This window comes from Dendropsophus ebraccatus, chromosome 7 (genome assembly GCF_027789765.1).
Source record: "Dendropsophus ebraccatus isolate aDenEbr1 chromosome 7, aDenEbr1.pat, whole genome shotgun sequence".
NCBI classification, from domain to species: domain Eukaryota; kingdom Metazoa; phylum Chordata; class Amphibia; order Anura; family Hylidae; genus Dendropsophus; species Dendropsophus ebraccatus.
The window spans coordinates 106271680-106292220 of NC_091460.1; the positions used below are offsets into that span (position 1 = coordinate 106271680).

General features: G+C 40.0%; 1 protein-coding gene across 5 annotated transcripts in view; it reads right to left on the reverse strand.

Annotated features, from left to right (window-relative positions):
* The window catches only part of CFAP299 (cilia and flagella associated protein 299), a 264261-nt gene that overhangs the window by 39329 nt on the left and 204391 nt on the right, over nucleotides 1-20541 (reverse strand). For all 5 annotated transcript variants that reach the window (XM_069976697.1, XM_069976695.1, XM_069976696.1 and 2 more), the window contains one exon: nucleotides 1178-1320. In XM_069976697.1, coding sequence (XP_069832798.1) covers nucleotides 1178-1320 — 143 coding nt within the window. The remainder of the gene's footprint in view (nucleotides 1-1177; nucleotides 1321-20541) is intronic.

Here is a 20541-nt window from a genome sequence, read left to right on the forward strand (position 1 = left end):
ATACTAAAAAAGGCCAATAGTGTGTGAACATAGCCTAAGGCCATGGCCACACAACATCTTTTTTTTTGGCAGTTTCATCATATGGCCACAAAATGATGGCCAGCTAAAAAATCCTAACCAAAAAAATGGGCATCTGCACCACCAAAGCAGTTTACAATACTGTAATGAAAGGGTGCTTCCTAAGACAAACCAATTTACATATACTACTACACAAAAGAACAGGGGTATGTCATGTAAAAGGAGCACACCAAGAATAGACAATCATATGCTAAGTCTATTAAATATACCAAATCATGTACAAAAAGACAACAATGACAAGGGACCCTACACATTATTAAAACAATTTTTAGGAAATTCCTCTGCCTCTGCATTTGGTGATATGATTTATTGTTGATTGTGGTACTGTGTTTGATCACATTCATGTACTGTATACTTATTTCTTAATTTACACATCATTCACAGAGCACTTTACATCACATGTATTTTTGATTTATCCATGCTTTCTCCCAGTTTTTTTGGTGTTAGTACTTTTCCACATTATTTAGGGGGGATTGTTGAGCTACACTTACTGACAGTGTTGCTGGCCCGGGGGACCCTCGATATTGCATGGGTCTCATATGGTTTCCTCTTTGGGAGGATTTTTTAAAATTGTTTTTAATAATGTGTAGGGTTCCTTTTTTCCTTGTCAGTGTTGTCTTTTTGTACATGATTTGGTATATTTAATAAACTTAGTATATGATTGTCTATTCTTGGTGTGCTCCTTTTACATGACATACCCCTGTTCTTTTGTGTAGTAGGCCAGCTAAAAAATGTCTATCAAACGGCCAAAAAAGACCTGTGGTTGTGGCCTCAATGTGTTCATTTGGTTTTATGATGGTTGTTTTCATTGGACGGCCATCATTTAGCGACAAACAACGGCCGTTATTTTACTTAAAAAAGCCCATTATTCATACAATAATGGCCGTTGTTTGTCGCTAAATAACGTCCGACCAATAAAAACAGCCATAATTTTGATGGTGTGTGAACATAACATTAGAAATAATTGTTTTGTGTTCACAGGGTCCCCTCCCGACTACAGAAAATATAAACTACTTATACGTCCCTTTAGGATAATGACAAAATGTTAATACCATATGTGTAAACGGTACATTACTTTACTTGCTGTTCTACTTGTTACCTTAAGTCAGTGGGTCGTGGAAGGAGCTTTTTTTTGCTATTAAAATACACTTCAAAGTCTTCTGTCTTCAGCCGGTGGGAATAATCAATATAGCCAGACAACTCCTGTCCATGTGAATTTTTGTCCCGGATAAAGATAATAGACTAAAAGAGAAAACAAGAAAAAAAAGTGTCAAAATAGGTCCAAATCGTATAGTATTGATTTGGAATGTGTAATGTATTTTCACAAAATACCCTGAAAGGGCATAGACACGTTCCATATATGCTACAGAATGTGGCGCTCCCAGCATCATCATTCATTATCCCCAGCTTGTGGACAGCTGGGGAGATGAATATAAACTGTTTAGCTCTTGGACAGTTTTAGTCTCTGAGTATCTTTAACATTGTCTAGTCTAAGATCTAGGCTATGTGCACACACAGTATTTTGGTTTGTATTTCTGTCAGTATTTTAGTCAGTATTTGTAGCCAAAATCAGGAATGGAACCAACAGAGAAAAATTATAAAGGAAAGATTCGACCCACTTTTGATTTTGGTTAAAAAAAATACTTACCAAAATACTGACCAAACAGCCTTAGTGTATGTTCACACACCGTTTAACAGCGTCCGTTGCATAGCAATTGCGTTGCATTGTCTAACATATTTAACTAACAGTCAGCACCAACACATAAGCACTTAGAACACCCACAGTATACCAGGCTGAAATTCTGCAGACACTAAACTAGTCTTTTATACCTCTGCACATACTAAAATATTATGCCTCTTTCCTAAATACCTGTGCCAATGTGACACTGTGTATAAGGAGAAGGAATAGCCAGTATGGAAGACTATTTAAAACTGGAAGGTTGCCTAGCTTGGACTAAAGTGCAAATGGTATGACCTGCAAAACAACTACAGCTTTAGGCCACGTTCACACAAAGAATGACACCAGCCGTTCTGCGACCCGGCCGAGTCACAGATAGGCCAGTATCAGTGAAGTTTATCCTGGCCGGTATAAACTTAATTTCTATTGAATTGGGATGCAGGTGCATCCATGTGCGCTCACATTCCAATTCACCATTGCACACAATGGAAAGTGCGGCCGGAGCCGCACTCTCCATTGTGTGAACTGACAGTTCTGTGCGGTTGGTATTCAATGAATAGCGGCCCACAAAACTGACATGTCAGTTTTCATTGCGGTGGCTAGAGAACCTGGCCGGAGCATATACTATGTGTATACAATCTGGCCATGATTCCATAGACTACAGCACAATGTAAATTTTCTATTAATCAAGGCTGTTGTTGCAAATCTGCAACAACGGTCGCGATTAATAGAAAATTTACATCGTGTGAACGTAGTAAATGTAAAGTCCACATGTTTGTAAGCATCATAAAGCATAGTTCAGGTGGCTAAGAAAATATGTACAGTGGGGCGGTCACATCCTCCTTTTTGGCAGTATAACAAAGCAGAAGTAGATCGAGCCAGTGGTGGGTGGATACCACATGACAGTGCCTCCCAGGAGCAGTGCATGCTGGGAGATGTAGCTTCCTAGACAGATGCCATGATGTAAAATTGGGATAATTTGTAAAAGTTTAAAACTGGGGCTAGGAGCAGAGTAGGCAAGTGGGAAACAATCGGTGGGGGATCAGTGAGTGCATTTATATGCTATTTTATGGGATCGCTGGAGTTACCCTTTAATTGATCTGATGTTTATTGTGAATCTGGATGGAATTTGGCCAACAATTATTTTTCGTATCTGGCCTTTTTTATTCAAATGTGCAGGACAACTGCCTTACATTGGTAAGGACTTACTACCCAGAAGGGAAAAAGCAAAAACGATTCCATTCAGCTGAAAACTTCTCATTCCTACTGAGATTATACATCCTTTAACTTGTTCAACAACATGCCATTTTCTCTCCTGCTGAGAGTCAGATTAAGAGGAGCTATTTATCTAGTCACACTAGTTCATAAGAACAAAAGGAGGATCAACAATACTTAGCATTCCCTTTCCCTCTCCCACCTGCGATAGCACCAAATTCTGCTACATAAATTACCGTAAGGAGTCAATAAACTACAGCTGCATACTTTCAACTACGACACAAGACCTGAGAGAACATTCGATATTAGCTTAGCTGAGGCCCATCTGCTTTTGTGGACACTTTAACAGAATATCCAGCGAAACCGACAAGACAATACTAATTGCTAGAAAATACAAAAAAATCATTCCTGGATTAGAATGAAATGTTCTGATGAGAACATAAAAGTCTAAGAAAAAAAAAGTAAAAAAAAACCAAAACACTTATATATATTTAAGGCAATGTTTACATGCTGTACAAACAACAGCTGTTCAGATCATGATCATTAATTCCAGCCGCAGGTTGTCACACGGAACGGCCATTGTTTGATCAGAGTGTGAACATAGCCTAAATATTTTTGAATAATTAACGCCCAGAATTATTGTAAAATTCTTTCAATAAATCAAAGAAAAAATTGATACAATGTTCAGCGCCTATTGTGCCCAGACAGAAACTCATTAAAGAACTGCCTGTAACATTAAAGAACTGCCTGTGCACAACATTGAACATCCCATACATTACAATATGGCTTGTTACATTGTGTAATGGCAAGTAAACACAGGCACCAATGATAGCAAGTGAATAATGAGAAGCTTGTATTTATAAGCAGGATAACAGTGTACTACTGTCTATTACTCTGGGAGTGAGATGGCCAGGGACATTTTTATCAGGGCTATTACATCATAGCCTTGGCATACCTTTACATGGAGGAATGTTTTATGTGTTGGTACATTGTGGTCCTCTCCCCAATCAATTTTTTTTGACACGTCAAAAGGTTCTTTGGGTGACAGGTACACGATAAGGCTATGTTCACACTATGTATATTTTTTATGACAAGAACATCCATTGTTGCCAATTAAAACAGCCGTTCTTTCCATAAAAAAGTGCAAATCAACGGCCGTTGTTAACATTAAACAATGGCTGATCTTCAATATGGCTGTGAAAATAATTGACATGTCATTGTTTCCAAATAGCGGCTGCAAATAATTGACAATTCACACACTGAGTGGCTCTCGTGCCGGCCGTCCTGTGTATGGAAATCAATGGTTAATTGATTTCCAGGCTGGCTGATTTCAATGGGTTTTAGATAATTTTAAACAGCGGCCGTTGCTTGACAGTGCAAACAATGGTAGTGTCAAATAGACGTTGTAATACATAGTTTGAACATAGCTTAAAAATGTATAAATCTGGGTTGCATTTTTTGTATTTTTACTGGCTTTTTTTGTCATTAAAGTTGGACTATTAGCAGGATTTATATATATATATATATATATATATATATATATATATCTCCATATTGCGCACAGGGCACTCAGGATGAAGGTAATTTTTTTTTCAGCATCTGCCCCATTCCCATGCCTTTTAATGTAATTGTGTCCAGTAAGACTGTTTGGAGCACTGCCCCACCCCCAGAGTGCAAACCCATCTTTGGCCAGCCCTCCCCTTCTAATCATTATCATTACATTACATTAAAATGGCATGGGAACAGTGTTGAGGATGAAGGTAAGAGACATACCTTCATTCTTAGCACCCCATGCGTAATAGGGAGCTATCAGCAGGTTAGATTCCTCTACCCTGCTGTTATTTCCCCTTCAAGAAAAATCATTAAAAAGCACATGATCAAAAACGCAATAAAAATGAATGTACTACAACTTTTGTTTCAGAAAAACAACATTAAACAACCCATGAAGCAGTAAAAACCACAAACTGCCAGAAAAAGTTCATGTGAAGGAGGCCTTAGATCACTCCCATATTGTCTTCTGTAGGCATGCTGGTCATAGGGGGTTGTACCATTGCAAACACCCATGATGAGCTTATATAGCTGTTAGGGAATCCTTTCAAAGTGCTAGTTTTTATTATTTTCACTAAACTTTAATGGTAAACATTAATTTCAGAGGCTATGCGCACTGTTTTCAATAGATGCCAGAAGTCCTCCAGGGTTGAGAACTCAACAGTATGTTGCTTTCGCTTATTGCTTAATGTTTCATAAAAAAAAGAGGTCATCTAAGCCAGACAAGACATGTAAAATATCGCTGCTACCATGATTTATAATGCGGCCTAAATCATATTTACAAATCTGATTGAGAAAATCTGGTGAATTTGTTCAGAATAGTGAAAGATAATATACTACTCCTTAAATTAAACCTCCTTAAAGTAGACAAGATAAGCGGAGTAAAACACTCCTGTGGTTTCAGTCATTATTAAGATAAGATGGTAAAGGAGATTTTTCCCAAAGGCCCTTTGCTGTGTTAACTTAGACAGCTTTACTGTGTGTTGATGACTTATCTTTTCTGGGAAGCAGAATTGGAGCTTGTTCTTTCAGACAAAGCACAAGTAAACTTGAGACACCGAGGAATGACAAATTATAAAGAGAAGCTGAGATGAACAAAAGCAGACAGTCCTGCCATTAAGCCCCTCCGCGGGCCGTTGTTGTACCAACAATGTAACAGGTGCTCCTTTTAGGCCCATCTGTAGGTTTTTACAGAGGAAGGCCTTTAGTAAATAACAACGACCATTTTTATGCCCCTTCCAGTCCAATTAGAAAAGGACAATTACTGTGCTGATCAATGACGATAAGCTCAAATCATGGGTTGTTTTATGGTGTCATACGATAAAAGTTACATTAAGACAAAAAAGTCTGTCTTTTATCTATGCAATATTTATGTATTAAAACCAATATATTTTCATTCATTCATTCACTTCATTCATTTACTGCACCTGTTGCAGTGAAACCTTGGATTACGAGCATAATTCGTTCTGGGAACGTGCTTGTAATCCAAATCACTTGTATATTAAAGTGCTGCGGCCCGGATTACTGGAACTGATGCTGGGCCTGCTGGTGGGTTCCGTTGTTTTGAAGGCTACTTGTCACGGTGGCCAGGAGTGGTAACACCCCCCGGGATGTAGTGAAGTATCTTTAGAGTGTTTAAAGAAATCCTCTATAAAGAAGGACTCTATTCCCACTGGGTAGTGGGTCACTTCAGCACAAAAAGGTGACTCCAGTTAATTTCAAACCTCCAGTCTATCTTAGTGACCGATCTCTGCCGGAGCCCATGTTGAAGGTGCTTTACTTTATAAAAGACTGTAACTTGAAGTACCTGATGTTCAAGTAAAGAGTTACTGTTGCGCCACGTCTCCCTGTTGTCTGATTTCTTCTGCACCTCATCAGGGGAACGTCAAGATTCATCATCATTCCCATTAACAACACTTAGGTACAACCTCTGCAGAGAGTTATAGGAACTGGCCTGTGAAAAGACTTTGGGGGACATTAATGAAATTCTGGCAGGGGCGAACACCAGGGAAAAGGCACAGATTCGCCACTTCTCCCTGGAGTACTCCTGTTGTATCCCCCGCTTGCCCGATGGGCGGGCAGGGGGTTTGAGGGTGCGGCAAGGCAAGAAGGAGGCATGGCCTTCTCACATGCCATCATGATTTACGCCTGCTCGCAGGAGTAAATCAAGATCCAAATGTACACCTGCTAAAGGCAGGTGTAGATTTGGTACACAGGGCACAGGGTCGGGCACATGGCTGGCTGTATTCCCTAAGAGGTGTGCCGGATTCTCGAAGGGGGCAGCGCCTAATTAAAACTTGTACGCCGATCTTCATAAATCCCCCCCCTTTATGATTTCTCCATCATTCTTTCTCCACCCATTCTCTCAAATCTGGTGTGCTACACAAATACAGAGACTGAATGTCACTGTGCAGAAAAAGAGAGTGACAGGGCTACAGCGCTACACCAGTTCTGCTGTCCGGTCATTCTCAGAATCAGTAAGGGTGTCCTGCAGTAGGTTTTCCTCCAAACAGAACCTGATGGCATATCCTATCACTTTCTGGGGTGTGCAAACCCCTTTAAACAATTAGTACCTGCTTTTTCATGTAGACACAGGAGTTCTCCTAAAGGTGAGTTTGTCAAAAAAATTTATGGAGACTTAATGGCCATTCCTGCCTAACTGAGATTTTTTGGAAGAAAGGATAGGCAAAGGATAGGCAAGTTGGTGTCCCTTCAAGTCTGTGTCTTACTCCATCCAGGAGTAACACCACTAAGTGGTGTGAAAGCAATTTTGCTTTTCCTTCCCAGAGTTCTCAGTGGAGCAGGAATGGCCATTAGGTCTGCACACAAATTTATGACAGACTCTCCTTAAAGGAGACCTGTCACCCCCGTGCCGAGGTGACAGGCTCCTGACCCCCCGTTAGAGCCATCTATACTCACGTGATCCCGCCTGGTCCCGGTTCCTGAGCCGGTCGGGTCACGGAGATATTAGCGCCCGAAGCCCGGCGCGCGTGCTGACAGCAGAGTCAGATGCCTATAGAGAATGAATGGGGAGTCCGATGCTCCGTCATTCTCTATGGGCATCGGACTCTCCTGTCAGCGCGCGCGCCGGGCTTCAGGCGCTGATATCTCCGTGACCCGACTGACTCAGGAAGCGGGACCCGGCGGGATAACGTGAGTATAAGGGGCTCTAACAGGGGGTTGGGAGCCTGTCACCCCGGTACAGGGGCAGACAGGTCCTCTTTAAGGAGTACTAGTATCGGCAAACACTGTGCTCTGCACTAATAACCACAAAACAGCTGTCTGCAGACAAGCACTCTTTCTTTTTAGAGAGATTTTTGGCTTGGAATATTTCTCCAGTCCATGTTTTGAGACTCCTAGATGGAGTGAAACACTGACTCAAAGAGACTCTGCTTTGCCTAAGTGGTGTGAGGGCTATTTTAGATGTTGCCCCCGGATTGTCTATGCACATACAGTATTACATACACCTACCAGGTAGGCAGCCCATTTAAAATATAAAATCCATACACTCGGTTCTTTGAGTTGCAACGCTAAAATAGGCATGAATGGAAAATGTTTAACAGGAAACCCTAACGAAAATGATAGAATTATAATGGTCATACTGTGAATGGTGAACTATGGTTCTTTTGAAATTAAATCTGAAATGGCAATTTCCTGGACGCCTAATGTGGGCACATTTCTACACCCATAGTATATCTACAAGTCTTAGCTTGATAAGGATGTTAGTTTAGCTAATAAGACAAGCAGTCGGGCCACAAGTTAGCCATATTACGGATACAGAGATGCACCCTTATTATGCTCACGTGAAACTTGCTGAGAACCTGAGTCTAAGCCAGAATCCTGTAGTGCTTGGACTACTGCCTGAAGCGTGCTGTTCCTTAGAAGTGAATCAGTCCATGTGTTAAGGTCACCTTGGGTGTGAGATGTAGGCAGGAAGGTCTTAGGTTTCTAACTCTAGATCATGGAAAAGCCTGTTTTGCAGAATTAGAGAGTAAATGATAAATTTAAGAGTCAGTTCTACAAATCTATCTTCTTTCATTCTTTAAAGGAAAGATAAGACCAGAGCTGCATTTACGCCTTGTGCTGCCCTAGGCACATGAATACATTACATGGGTTACAATTTATTTTTGCAGATCTGTCTCATATGCACAGCAAACCGTATGTGTTACATGATGATTTACTGTGGCTCTCACCCCAATAGCCACTTGGTTTTATCAGTACAGTAGCACAAACATTTTAACAGTTTCAGAGCTTCAGCATTTCTCATTTTGTTTACTCCCATGGATGCTACCCCAGGAACAGGGCCTAGTGATCTAGAGTAAAATATGACCCTGGAGCTGACTGTTCCTCTTTAAAGGGGTTATCCAGCACTACAAAAACATGGCCACTTTTCCCCCCTACTGTTGTCTCCAATTCAGATGCGGTTTGCAGTTAAGCTCCATTTACTTTAATGAAACTGAGTTTCAAAACCCCGCCCAAACTGGAGACAACAGTAGGGGAAAGTGGCCATGTTTTTGTAGCGCTGGATAACCCCTTTAATAGATTCATATACGAGATTTCTTTTACATTTTTGGTACTGTAATTCTTAAATAATTTAGGGAGCATTAAGGGTAATCTGGATTTCCCTCATTAAACGGCCGCTGTTAAAAGAGTGTCAAGGAGACAAATGGTACTTTTGTAAAAGTTGTTAATGCCTCCAAAATGGAGAAATGTGCTTTTATTAAGTGGTGGCAAGTGGCAAGAGATGTTCCCTGGGCACTGTAGAGACCTAGGCTGGAATCCGTCCCCAATCCTTTCCTCTCACTGTTTTGGGGTGACTGAAAGGCAGTTCTTTTCTCCAGTGCTCTGTCCAAATCTCATGCATGCTCTGAGCCTTTGCACTGAAGCCCATCAATGATGAGTGAATGATAATGATTAATAGAATCGTACATACACTGCTAGTGAGTCACTTCATTTGCCCCACTATCATTGTCCAATGCAGCTTTTGCATATCAGTAGTCTGACGCTCCTATGTCAGACTAGATGGCAATGACAAACAGAAGTGGGCTTTGATAGTGACAGTGGCATTAACATGCGGTATACACTGTTTAGCACCCTATCGGCAATTTTAATTATTTTATGCCTATAGATTTCTGGAGTCATCTGTTGGATTTACAAGTCGAGAAATGCTTCCAAACTATGGCTTCAAGAGAAGGCTTATGGTCCGTTTACACGGAACGATTATTGTTAAAGTTTTAGGGATAACGATCGCATTTGAGCGATAATCGGCTCGTGTAAACACAGTGAACAATCAAGTGACGACCTAGAAATCGTTCATCGTGATCTTTTGACATGTTCTCAAATTGTCATTGGTCGTTCACTGAAAATTTGCAGATGGCTTTGTCTAACCAGTCTTTCACAGATTCACCCTATGTTTGAGATGGGCTTAAAACAATCACAAAAATGTTTGTTTTTTTTCTCTAGAGATTTATCTCTTTGTCTAAACACTGATCGTTATAAAAAACAAATTGTTGCCTCAAAATCGTTAAACGATCGATTGAGCGAATTATTGCTCCGTGTAAACGGACCATAACTCAATGTGCATTGACTGAGAAGGGACAGTGCGGAGGCCAGTGATGGGTGAGTTAGTTTCCTAAGTGGCGGCTGTATTGTTTAGGGACCCGGAGACACTGCAGGAGGACACCAGGGGGAGGGTGGTGAGGTAAGAATAGCATGTTCTAATCGCTGGTGACCAGGTGAGGTAGCGCTTCATGGTTCTTGAGTCCCGTCTCTCTGCCTTGGTCCAGTGATGTTATACACTTTTTTTTTTTTTGCAAAAGAAGGAAGAAAAGAGCTTGTTGATAGGCATCGTTCTAGCAGTTTAGTTAATCTCCATTAATGCAATGCTCTTGCTGAACTGCATACAAGAGGAATATCTTCATTTTCCAGAATTTACATTACCAGAGTAGTAGGCACTGAACAAGCAGAACATGCTGGAAGATTGAAGTTCAACTGCAGAGCACAATTCATGTCATACAAAAACATAATAAACATTAAATGCCAATTATCACGTTGCTTATATGTTTCTTTAAGACATTCTATCCTCTTGTAATTCTTTACACACTCAAAATAACCTCCCGATCCTGGCGGGTAGATCATAATTTGCCAAATAAACATTTATCATAGGAGTCATTTTCTGAAAACTGTAGCTTTTTATGAACAACACCACAGTGAGCTGGAACATGTGCAGCAGCCACACAGACTGTTCATACCTCACCCTTCACAATCAATGCTTCACCTGCTCATATGGTGTGCACCTGTGATTTGTTGGCACAAGATACAAGAAATGCATAAAGTACAACGCCAAGTAACCCTCTAGTGACTCTGGAGACAATATATTCTTGGAGTTCATGTTCCATATTGCATTCCATTTTGGTAACACTATCACACCTCCCAGGTGAAAAGGTGAGCTACAGGGCCACTGCATGCTGCTCATATATCTCAGGTATCAAAAACACCTGTACTAAACTATTTGCTTCTAGCCTCACATTAAAAATAAAGCCAACCCCCATTTGTTTTCCCTGTAATGCCTTTGGGCATAGAGCCTACTGATTAATCATGGCTGCAGAATTAAAACTATTCCCAGTAGGTCTACAAGTTCATGGACTCTTCAAATATTTTGAAGCTAAACAATGTAAAAGTCCGCATGAAGCGTTCTCATTCCATTTTTCACTTCAGCAAGCAAGAATTGCAGTTTGTTTCTGCTCCATCTGTAATTATTATTTTATCTTATATACAATCCATAGGTTATTGTAGTGAGTAAGGATGAGCCTTCCAACCTGAGATTTATTCCGAACTTTGCAAAAAGTTTCGTTTGGTACCAAACCAAACCTTTTGCAAAGTTCAGAACAAGTTTATAAAGATGGTGGCCGCACAACTTAAAAACAAACAAACAAACAAAAAATGGTATGCTCACCTGTCCGTGCTCCCCTGGTGTCCTCCTCCAGCTACCTTCAGCCCACTCAGCCAATCACTTAGTGACTGAGATGGGACAGTACTGCAGCCAGTGATTAGCTGAGTGGGCTGTTACTCTCAAGACAAAACTGCTCAGCCAATGACTGGTCTTGGCGCTTGCCCATTAAAGTCAGTGATTGGATGAGTGGGATTTTGGTAGCTGTGGGGGACACCAGAGACCAGAGAAGGAGGACACAGAGGGAGCATGGACAGGTAAGTATAGATGAGTGAACTCTGAACTGTACTAAAACAGCTAAATATCTGCAATTGTTTAGCCCTTTCAGGTTCGATTGAGATAAACCCGAACTTTATGTCAAAGTCCGGCAAACGTGCTGAACTGAACTTTTGAAAAGTTTGGTCATCTTAGTAGTGAGCTATCGTAAAAAAAAAAAAAAAAATCAATATGAATATAATGAATATACCCCTAAGTGAATATTTCTATGTTAATGTACACAAGTGTTTTTCTTTTGAATAACAGTAACCATGTTTACCAGTAATAAAGCAGAGATGTCAGCTTGTCTGCCACTGGACAACCAGAAAGAGTATGAGGAGAACATAGACAATGAGGCCTGGACTTGCCCCGCCCAGCTGTCCCTGCCTACTTGCCTCAAGACAGCCCTAGGTGTCTGTGATAAACTGGGCGACAATCCCTGATTAACAATGTTCAAAGGAGAAGATGGCGGATAAGTAAGGCTAACTATTCTGTCAACTAGGCTGCTACTGGACGACCAGAAATGGTATGGGGAGGACACAGACACTGGTTTGTCCTGTCCAGCTGTCCCTGCCTACTTTTCTCAAGACAGCCATAGGCAACCGCAGACCACAAAGCAACTGAGCGACAATTGAGGATGGCAGGATGTCAACTATAAGTTTAAAAAAAAACGGTTAATTGTTAAATGAACAGAGGGAACTCAGTAGGGAAGAGATAGGTGAGGAGGAGAATCAATAACTAAAGCAAAAGGAATTGTGCTATGTTCAGACAGTGTTCAGACTAGTACAATAGAAACCTAGAATTCAAATACTTAATAAAGACTAGGAGCGCAGTCTTGACCACATACCATGAGCCGTGGACCACGTCGAGGTCCAAACAGGCAGGGGCAGGACAAGAGAACTTAGAATTCCTCATATATTTCTTGCCACTCTATCAGAAGAATTTTTATATAACACTATGGTTCTGCTGTTCCATTACTATCTTCCATACGTTGTCTCTTGCATTCTGTTCACAGAATTAAAGTGACCCAAAAGCCGGTGACATGGGCTGAAAGATAATGGTGCAATAACACAAATGTTACCATTTCTGGAGTTGAGGGCCTTTGCAGAAGTCATGAATATGGCTTTTATCCCAGGTTTATGTGTCAAGTAAGCAGGACCAAGCTGCATTATCCCTGCATCTGTATTGCAATCACACTTCAGCCACTTTCTGAATCTGCACAGCACTTTAGTTACTGAGTATTTTTTAACCTCTACAGTGTACATTTGTTATATTTTTATAGTTTACTATTGGGAGTGCACTTTGTTATTGGTTTGCATTAGCACTATACAACTTATATTGGCCATCTTGCAGGGATAGGCAAACCGTTTATCTGTATTGTCCGTTGTTCTGTATTGTCAGCTGGGATTGTGCTTACACCTTGGCAACTCTAAAGTAGGGTTATTTTAATTGTTTTTATGGGAGAGGGTTGTGTATACATTATTTTGTGAGCAAGTACTTTGCATTTATACTAATTGGAGAGCCAGTTTCTCTACATACTACTTTTCTCTTTTTGTTATGTTGTGGTAGATCTTATTCAATGTAGTAACTGTGCACCAGGCTAATTTACTACTCCATTATTGGCTGTGCATTTCGCATAAAAATTACTTTTATGAGAATAAACATACACCAAGGCTATGTTTACACATGGTTCGGACAATGGCCGTTGTTTGGCATTTAAAAATAACGGCTGTTGTAGCGAGTGTCAGGAACAGCTGTACTTTGTTATGTGTCCTTTTAATCTTCCCCAAAATATTGTTGGGGTGAAATTGGAGAATCTATCTATCTATCTATCTATCTATCTATCTATCTATCTATTTATCTTAAAGGGTGTGTGTAGGGAAAAGGGGTGATTTTAACAGATCAAAACTGATAATTTTTAAAATGTACACAAGGATGTTGTTGACTATGTTTTCCTGTATGTTTACATTTAATCTACTGAAATGGATACAGTGGAATGAATGCAAAAACGCAGTGTGAACCCAGCCTAACCTAAAACTAGAATGTATTCATTCGTTCAGACAAACTTAATCTACGATCAACGGGGCATCAGGATGACACCTGTGTGAAGACACTCAATATACTGTATTTCCCAAGAACCTAAAATCCACACCTGGTAGAAGTTGTACACTAATGAAATGAAAACAGTACTCTCTCACTGTGCAGTGTATTAGTTCACTAGAGCCACTCATTTAATAGAATCAACCCAGTTGGTGCCAAAAACAAAGCAAGCAAGCTTTAAAACATAGTTACTTCTCATGCTGATAAGTATTTCATGCCGTGCCTTTCTGTTCCCAGCTGGGATGTGACCCACAGCAGGGTCTAATTGGACAGGGATGCAGAAAAACATCTCGATAGATCGAGAATGTTGCAGGTCAAAACACAGCTGACAAGTTGCAGCAATAAAACAGATCCAAGAAAACAAACAGTAAAATCAAATAAAATGTGTTTTGGTAAACTTCTTCAATATCATATTCATATGCAAGGAATTGAATCTTTCCAGATGCCAAAACCTCAGCTACACAGAAGGATCAAAAAGTGGACAACAGTAAAAGAAAGAAGATCCCAGGCTGCAAATCACTCACTGCTAACTAGTTACAGGTGTGAGCAATACAGCAGATGAAAAATATTAAAACGCAATAGCTCTTGAGTGATGACTTGTGTGTTCATAATACAATCATCACAAAGTGCAGTCTGGCACCTGTTTCATACACTTTTTTTTATGTTTTATTTTTAAGAAATATTGGATGGCCGGCTCAAGAAAAGGCCCACCAACAGCTACTAATAAACAAGGTAATATAGTTATAAAAGGGACTGCACAATAATAAGAATGCTGCACAAGATTTTATTAACTTTGCAATGTTTGCCACTCAAAAGCATTGGAAGAAAAGCTGGCTGGATTACTAAGGAAAGTTTTTGTAAACTTCCTGGGGTTGTCAAACTTCTATGATATAATTAAATGTCTATTTACGCCTTGGCATTATTTATTCTGATGCAAAAAGCTATGGTATACATAGTCTGAGCAATACACCTTAGGGCTTAATCCCACTTCTCTTATTCTATGGATGCTACAGACGGGTATTTACGAGTGTAAATAAATAAATTAATTAAATAAACCCTTGACTTTAAATTCACAACACCTTATCTCCTGAAATCTAATAGAATCTAATAGCCGAATAAATACCAGGTTTGTATAATGTAGTGTACTGTAGCTATAGGTATTGTAAAGGTAGCTTTATAACCCATAGTCAAACCAGCTGCCCAAGGGTTATGTACAAATGTTTTGAAAGGGTGCACCAGTGAAATTCTTTATTCCTTCAAATCAGTTAGTATTAGAAAGTTGTCAATTATGTATCAACTGCTGTATGTCCTGCAGGAAGTGGTGTATTCTTTCCAGTCTGACACAGTGCTCTCTGCTGTCACCTCTGTCCATGACAGGAACTGTCCAAAACAGTAGCAAATCCCCATAGATAAAATCTCCTGCTCTGGACAGTTCCTGACATGGACAGAGGTGGCAGCAGAGAGCACTGTGTCAGACTGGAAAGAATACACCACTTCCTGCAGTGCATACATCAGCTGATAAATACTGGAGGACAAAATTTTTTTAAATAGAAATAATTAGAAAATCTATTTAACTTTATGACACCAGTTGATACGAAAGAACCCCCCCCCCCCCCCCCGAGTACGACTAGGAAAGGTGTCCACTGGTTACTATTTTAAACCAAGCAATTTTTTCCCATACATGACACTTTTCATACATCTTTCTATGGCTTTTTGCTTATGACAAGTCACATTTTTTTGCCTGAGCCTGTCTATTCCTCATGAGAGCCTTAATTTCTATATTTTTTATAGCATTAGACATAACATCATATGGTAAATGAGCAGCTGGGGGGGGGGCAGTACTCAATGGCCCAAAACATGATGGGGCCCAACTATGGATTCTAATTTAATTTTGTCTTTGAACACTGTTACTTTCTGCGTTACTGACAACTACCAAAACATATTCATCAGGGAGCATCAGGTGTGGTTCTGAAGGTGGCTAATTTTATGCGAGAATGCCCGGTCACGCGTAATTCTCGACCAAGCACCGATGCTGCGTGTTAGTACAGTAGCGTGAATATTGCAACAGAGCTTCCAGCATCATCATTCATTATTGTTTAAATACTAATTCTAATTTTTGTACATTTTGTTTAGTTATCCCTTTAAGGGATGAAACATTATAACAAAAACATGCAATACCTAACTATAAGCACTCAAGCATTTTGGTGTTCGTTCAACTCTAAAGCTGGCCATACACTAAGATACAGTAACTGTCTGTCAGACAAACACTGAGGAGAGGTGAGAAAGCTCTGGCTTCTATTGTAGTGGTTGATCTTCTCCAGAGCAAAAGGGACTGGCAGTGTAAATCCAACATGCTCAATCCTTCTCTTCTACAATATCTGCCATTAGGGAGAGTTGGGGGGGCACCAAACACACCTAATGTATATGGCCAGCTTTCATGTAGATCAGGAGCATATCCAAACGACCCAAATAATAATAATGCCAAGCTGTAATTATCCTGAAGGAAGCAATATTAGCACGCATAGAAAGTTAGATGATGAGACCAGTAATTTACTGTCGTCATTTAGAAATGATCATCTATTAACTGGAGATAAAGAACCAGTATGTGATCTCAGCCTGATCCCACAAACTAAAGAAAACTTGCACACACCATTTAAATAGCTTCTCCAAGGAGATGTGTTCTGTATGTTATATATTTGTGTTCTGTACGTTATATAGTTGTGTTCTGTATATTATATATTTGTGTTCTGTATGTTATATAGTTGTGTTCTGTATATTATATATTTGTGTTCTGTATGTTATATAGTTGTGTTTTGTATGTTATATAGTTGTGTTTTGTATGTTATATATTTCCCAGGGGGCAATGCACCTAGGACTTCACTGCATTGAGGGCTTTCACTAGCAGCCGGCAGTGTTGTTATTTGGCTGGTCTCCCTGAGTTCAGCAATCTGTTTCTCTTATGGCTCTTCTAGGCATTACTCCCACCTAGCCAGAATCCTGCTCCCCACTGGTGAGGGGTAACACCCCGAAACAGCTGTATGTGGATGGTTACCTAGCCTTGGTTTATCCCTTGTCATTACATTGACTTATATGGCCACTTAATATGGTGGTTTTGGTGGTTTCCTAACAGGAGCTGCCCCTTGGCTGGGTCCTTCCCGGAGGGATATTAGGCTAGTCCTGTGTTTTGCGACTCTTCAATGAGGCTCCATGGGCTCCTCTTTTGCATATTGTATGTTATATAGTTCTGTTCTGTATGTTATATAGTTGTGTTCTGTATGTTATATAGTTGTGTTCTGTACATTATATAGTTGTGTTCTTTATGTTATATAGTTGTGTTCGGCAAGCTGCAGCTATTATGCCAGAAGAGAATTCTGCTGCTTTGTTAAGATTTATTAATGTGAAAAACTTATAAACAGAGCAGTGGCGGCAGGAATACAACCCCGGGGTCCACTGACTTAATGAATTTGTATTGATTGTGTAAACACTTTTTGAATTGGAGTTTCTGTTAGTAAATATTTGTTCTGACATTAATTAATGAATGCATTAATGTAATGTCATGGTGTTTGTACTAGAACAGCACCAAAAATGAAGCTCATAATAACTTTACCATATATGATAGAAAAAACTTTCTCTTTGCCTTTTCTCTGAATAAGTCTATAGCTTTAACTAAGGCTCATGTGAGGTCAACCAGCCTGCTCTGCTGATATTCATGCTGGTGGTGGTGGTCGGGGTGGGGGTTTGGCAGGGCAGTGCACCAAAACAGCCTATTAGCATAGGGATTAAACTCGTAACATTTTGGAAACAGCACAGAGGATGAATGTAAAAAAACTTACCTTCATCCTCAGCGCTCCGTGCGCTATAGGAACATATTAGCAAGTTAGATATTTCTAAAGTACTGATAGTTTGCCTTTGGGTTTCACTTTATTTTTTTATTTGTTCATTTATGTAAAGCCTCGACCAGTGTTACCTTAAAATTTATTGTCTTTTATCAGTGAGGGACAATGGTAATACCCTACCCCTTTAAATTATTGAGAACAATTAAAAACAAACATATTTGCTCCTGTAGCAAAGGCAGACAGGGTGCTACAGATGGCATAGGTTTGCTTGTACTCGTAAACATACATATACTGTATATACTGTATATATATATATATATATATATATACATATATATATATATATATATACAGTATATATATATAAATATATATATATATATATATATATATATATATATACATACATAAATACATATATTACAAACCCTTGAACTCCAACAGACCCATAGGGAGACATTTATAAATATTGCGCCCCTGACATACACCAGGTACATGGTACAGATTTGCCCCTTCTCCCTGGCGTACGGCTGCTGTATCTCCAGCTCGCTTGATGGGTGGGCAAAGGAGGCACATTAGGGGGGAGGAGGCGTGGCCATGATTTACACCTGCTACGGCAGGCCCAGCTTAGGCTTCACTAAGAGGCACATTTCAGAGGGGAAGTTGGGGGCAGGGCCTAACCTAAGACTTAATGAATTATGAATGTCCCCCATAATGTTCTGTTGTAATGTCCATTAGTATGCAACAGTCTAAACCAAACCATGATAGATCTGATCTTATTGTTTTCTGCCAGACACATTTCAAAGTATTCCTGAAGGGTAGAGATGAGAGAACTTTAAGCACGCTAGGGTTTGTCCGTATATGAGTGTGCGGCATTTGATTAGTGGTGGTTGCTGAAGTTGGATGCAGCCCTGAAAAACAAGGATACAGCCATTGGCTATGTTCCCACACAGTATTTTTGCTCAGTATTTTGGTCAGTATTTTTCAGCTAAAACCAGGAGTGGATTGGAAACACAAAAAGGCTATGTTCACACACTGTTGAGATTGAGTGGGTGGCCGCCATTTAATGGCAAATAATTGAGGCTATCTTTAAATAACAACATTTATATGCCATTAAATAGTGGCCATTCACTCAATTTCAACAACATTTTTGTGTTTTCAATCCACTCCTGGTTTTGGTTGCAAAATACTGAGCAAAAATACTGTGTGGGAACATAGCCATAGGCTGTTTGAACCTAAACTTGCACAAAGTTCGCTCAACTCTTTTGAACATAGCTGTAAGCATATGGGGAGAATAGCAGCAATTCAACATATGATGTTTTTCTTCAAATCTCCCATATTGCAAGGCTTATTCCATTTGAGCATAACCTAAAGGACAAAGTCTGATGGTGTTAGACCCATCGACCATGGTGGCCAAGGCCCCTTTGAAATCATCCTGTTACTTTAAAAAAAACTCAACGTCTGTTCAATATTTTACACCACCATTCTGATGAGAAGTTGAATAACTAAGTAAAAGGGTATGGGGGTTTGCACCAGGAAGTCACAAACAAATGTTAAACTACACAATAGCTGACCGCTGCTTTATTATTTCTCCATCATGGGAGAACCCTGGCTTGTTTGAAGCTCCATATACTAAGGGGCACATTGTTTTTTCTCAGGTTTCTATTGGAGATAATATCCCTTTCAAGTATAGTTTCTACAATATATACATAACATACTGCGACTGCTAGACTGATATCTGTGCCTCTAAGAGATCTTCTTATCACTCTTCCCTCTAGAATCTGTCTGGCAGCTTTACAGTCTCCAGACTGCTCCTGCGTGTGTGTATTCGTACCAAACACTTGGAAGCCTACCCATCGAGTCTCAGTTAAGCTGCTTCCTCCAAGATGAACAATCCTGCACTTGTAAATTTTGCTGCAGGTGTCTCGGGGTGTCAGCTGGCCTCTGTTTATTATTGGTGTGCTGTGTACAGGGAGACTGGCCAGGCCATCAGTAACAACTCTATGCAAACGGGTCAGGGAAATGAAAATAAAGCTTGTGCTGCTGGAACTTTAGGGTCTGAGGTTTTTCTGGCAAGACCTTCCTGAGTTCCTCTTAGGTGCTACTTAAAAATTGCTACTTGTTTGACTTGGAAGGAACTTCATATAACAAGGCCTATGTGAGATATGTGTAGCAAGGAAACCAGATGTGTGCAGGTGTGCTGTTTTTTTTATTTTAAGTTCTAACGGAGGAACACTTCCTTTGCCTATTTCTAAGGGGTTTCTCTTTTTTCAGAGGTCTGTTTATATAATTTGTTTTTGAGGGGAAAAAAGGGACTGTAAAAATAGCCGAGACTTCATTTACATGATTTTGAACTTTATTTAAAGCCCACTTCTTTTATTGAAATGAGTGAAATATGCCAGCACCTGTCTAAATGCTACCGCATATTTATTGCCCGGTACACAATTACGACATGTCCTTAATCTCTTCATCGCATGAAACTGGGAATATGTACACGTTTTATGCCATATAAAAGACAATAAGGGTGATTTACAGTCACTTAGAAATTTAGTGCAACAGCAAGATATTTACAGAGACGCCTTGGGTTATCACCAATGTAATTCCTAAGGGAGTGACAAATAAACAGTGACCAATGTTACTGGGGGCAAGCGGCCTACCACTGTATTAGATAAATGCCACTCTCTCTCCGTGCCAGTACCCAAAGTAAGGGGAAGCCAGAGTATGGCTGCAGTCACACATGCAGATTTGTGGTAGTGATTGATGCAGGATTTGAGCCAAACACAAGAGTAGATAGAAAACAGAAGAGCAATATCTTCTTTCCTTCTCTTTGAATCCACTCTGGGTTTTTGGGTAAAAAATTGTGCATTTAAATTAGATACGGT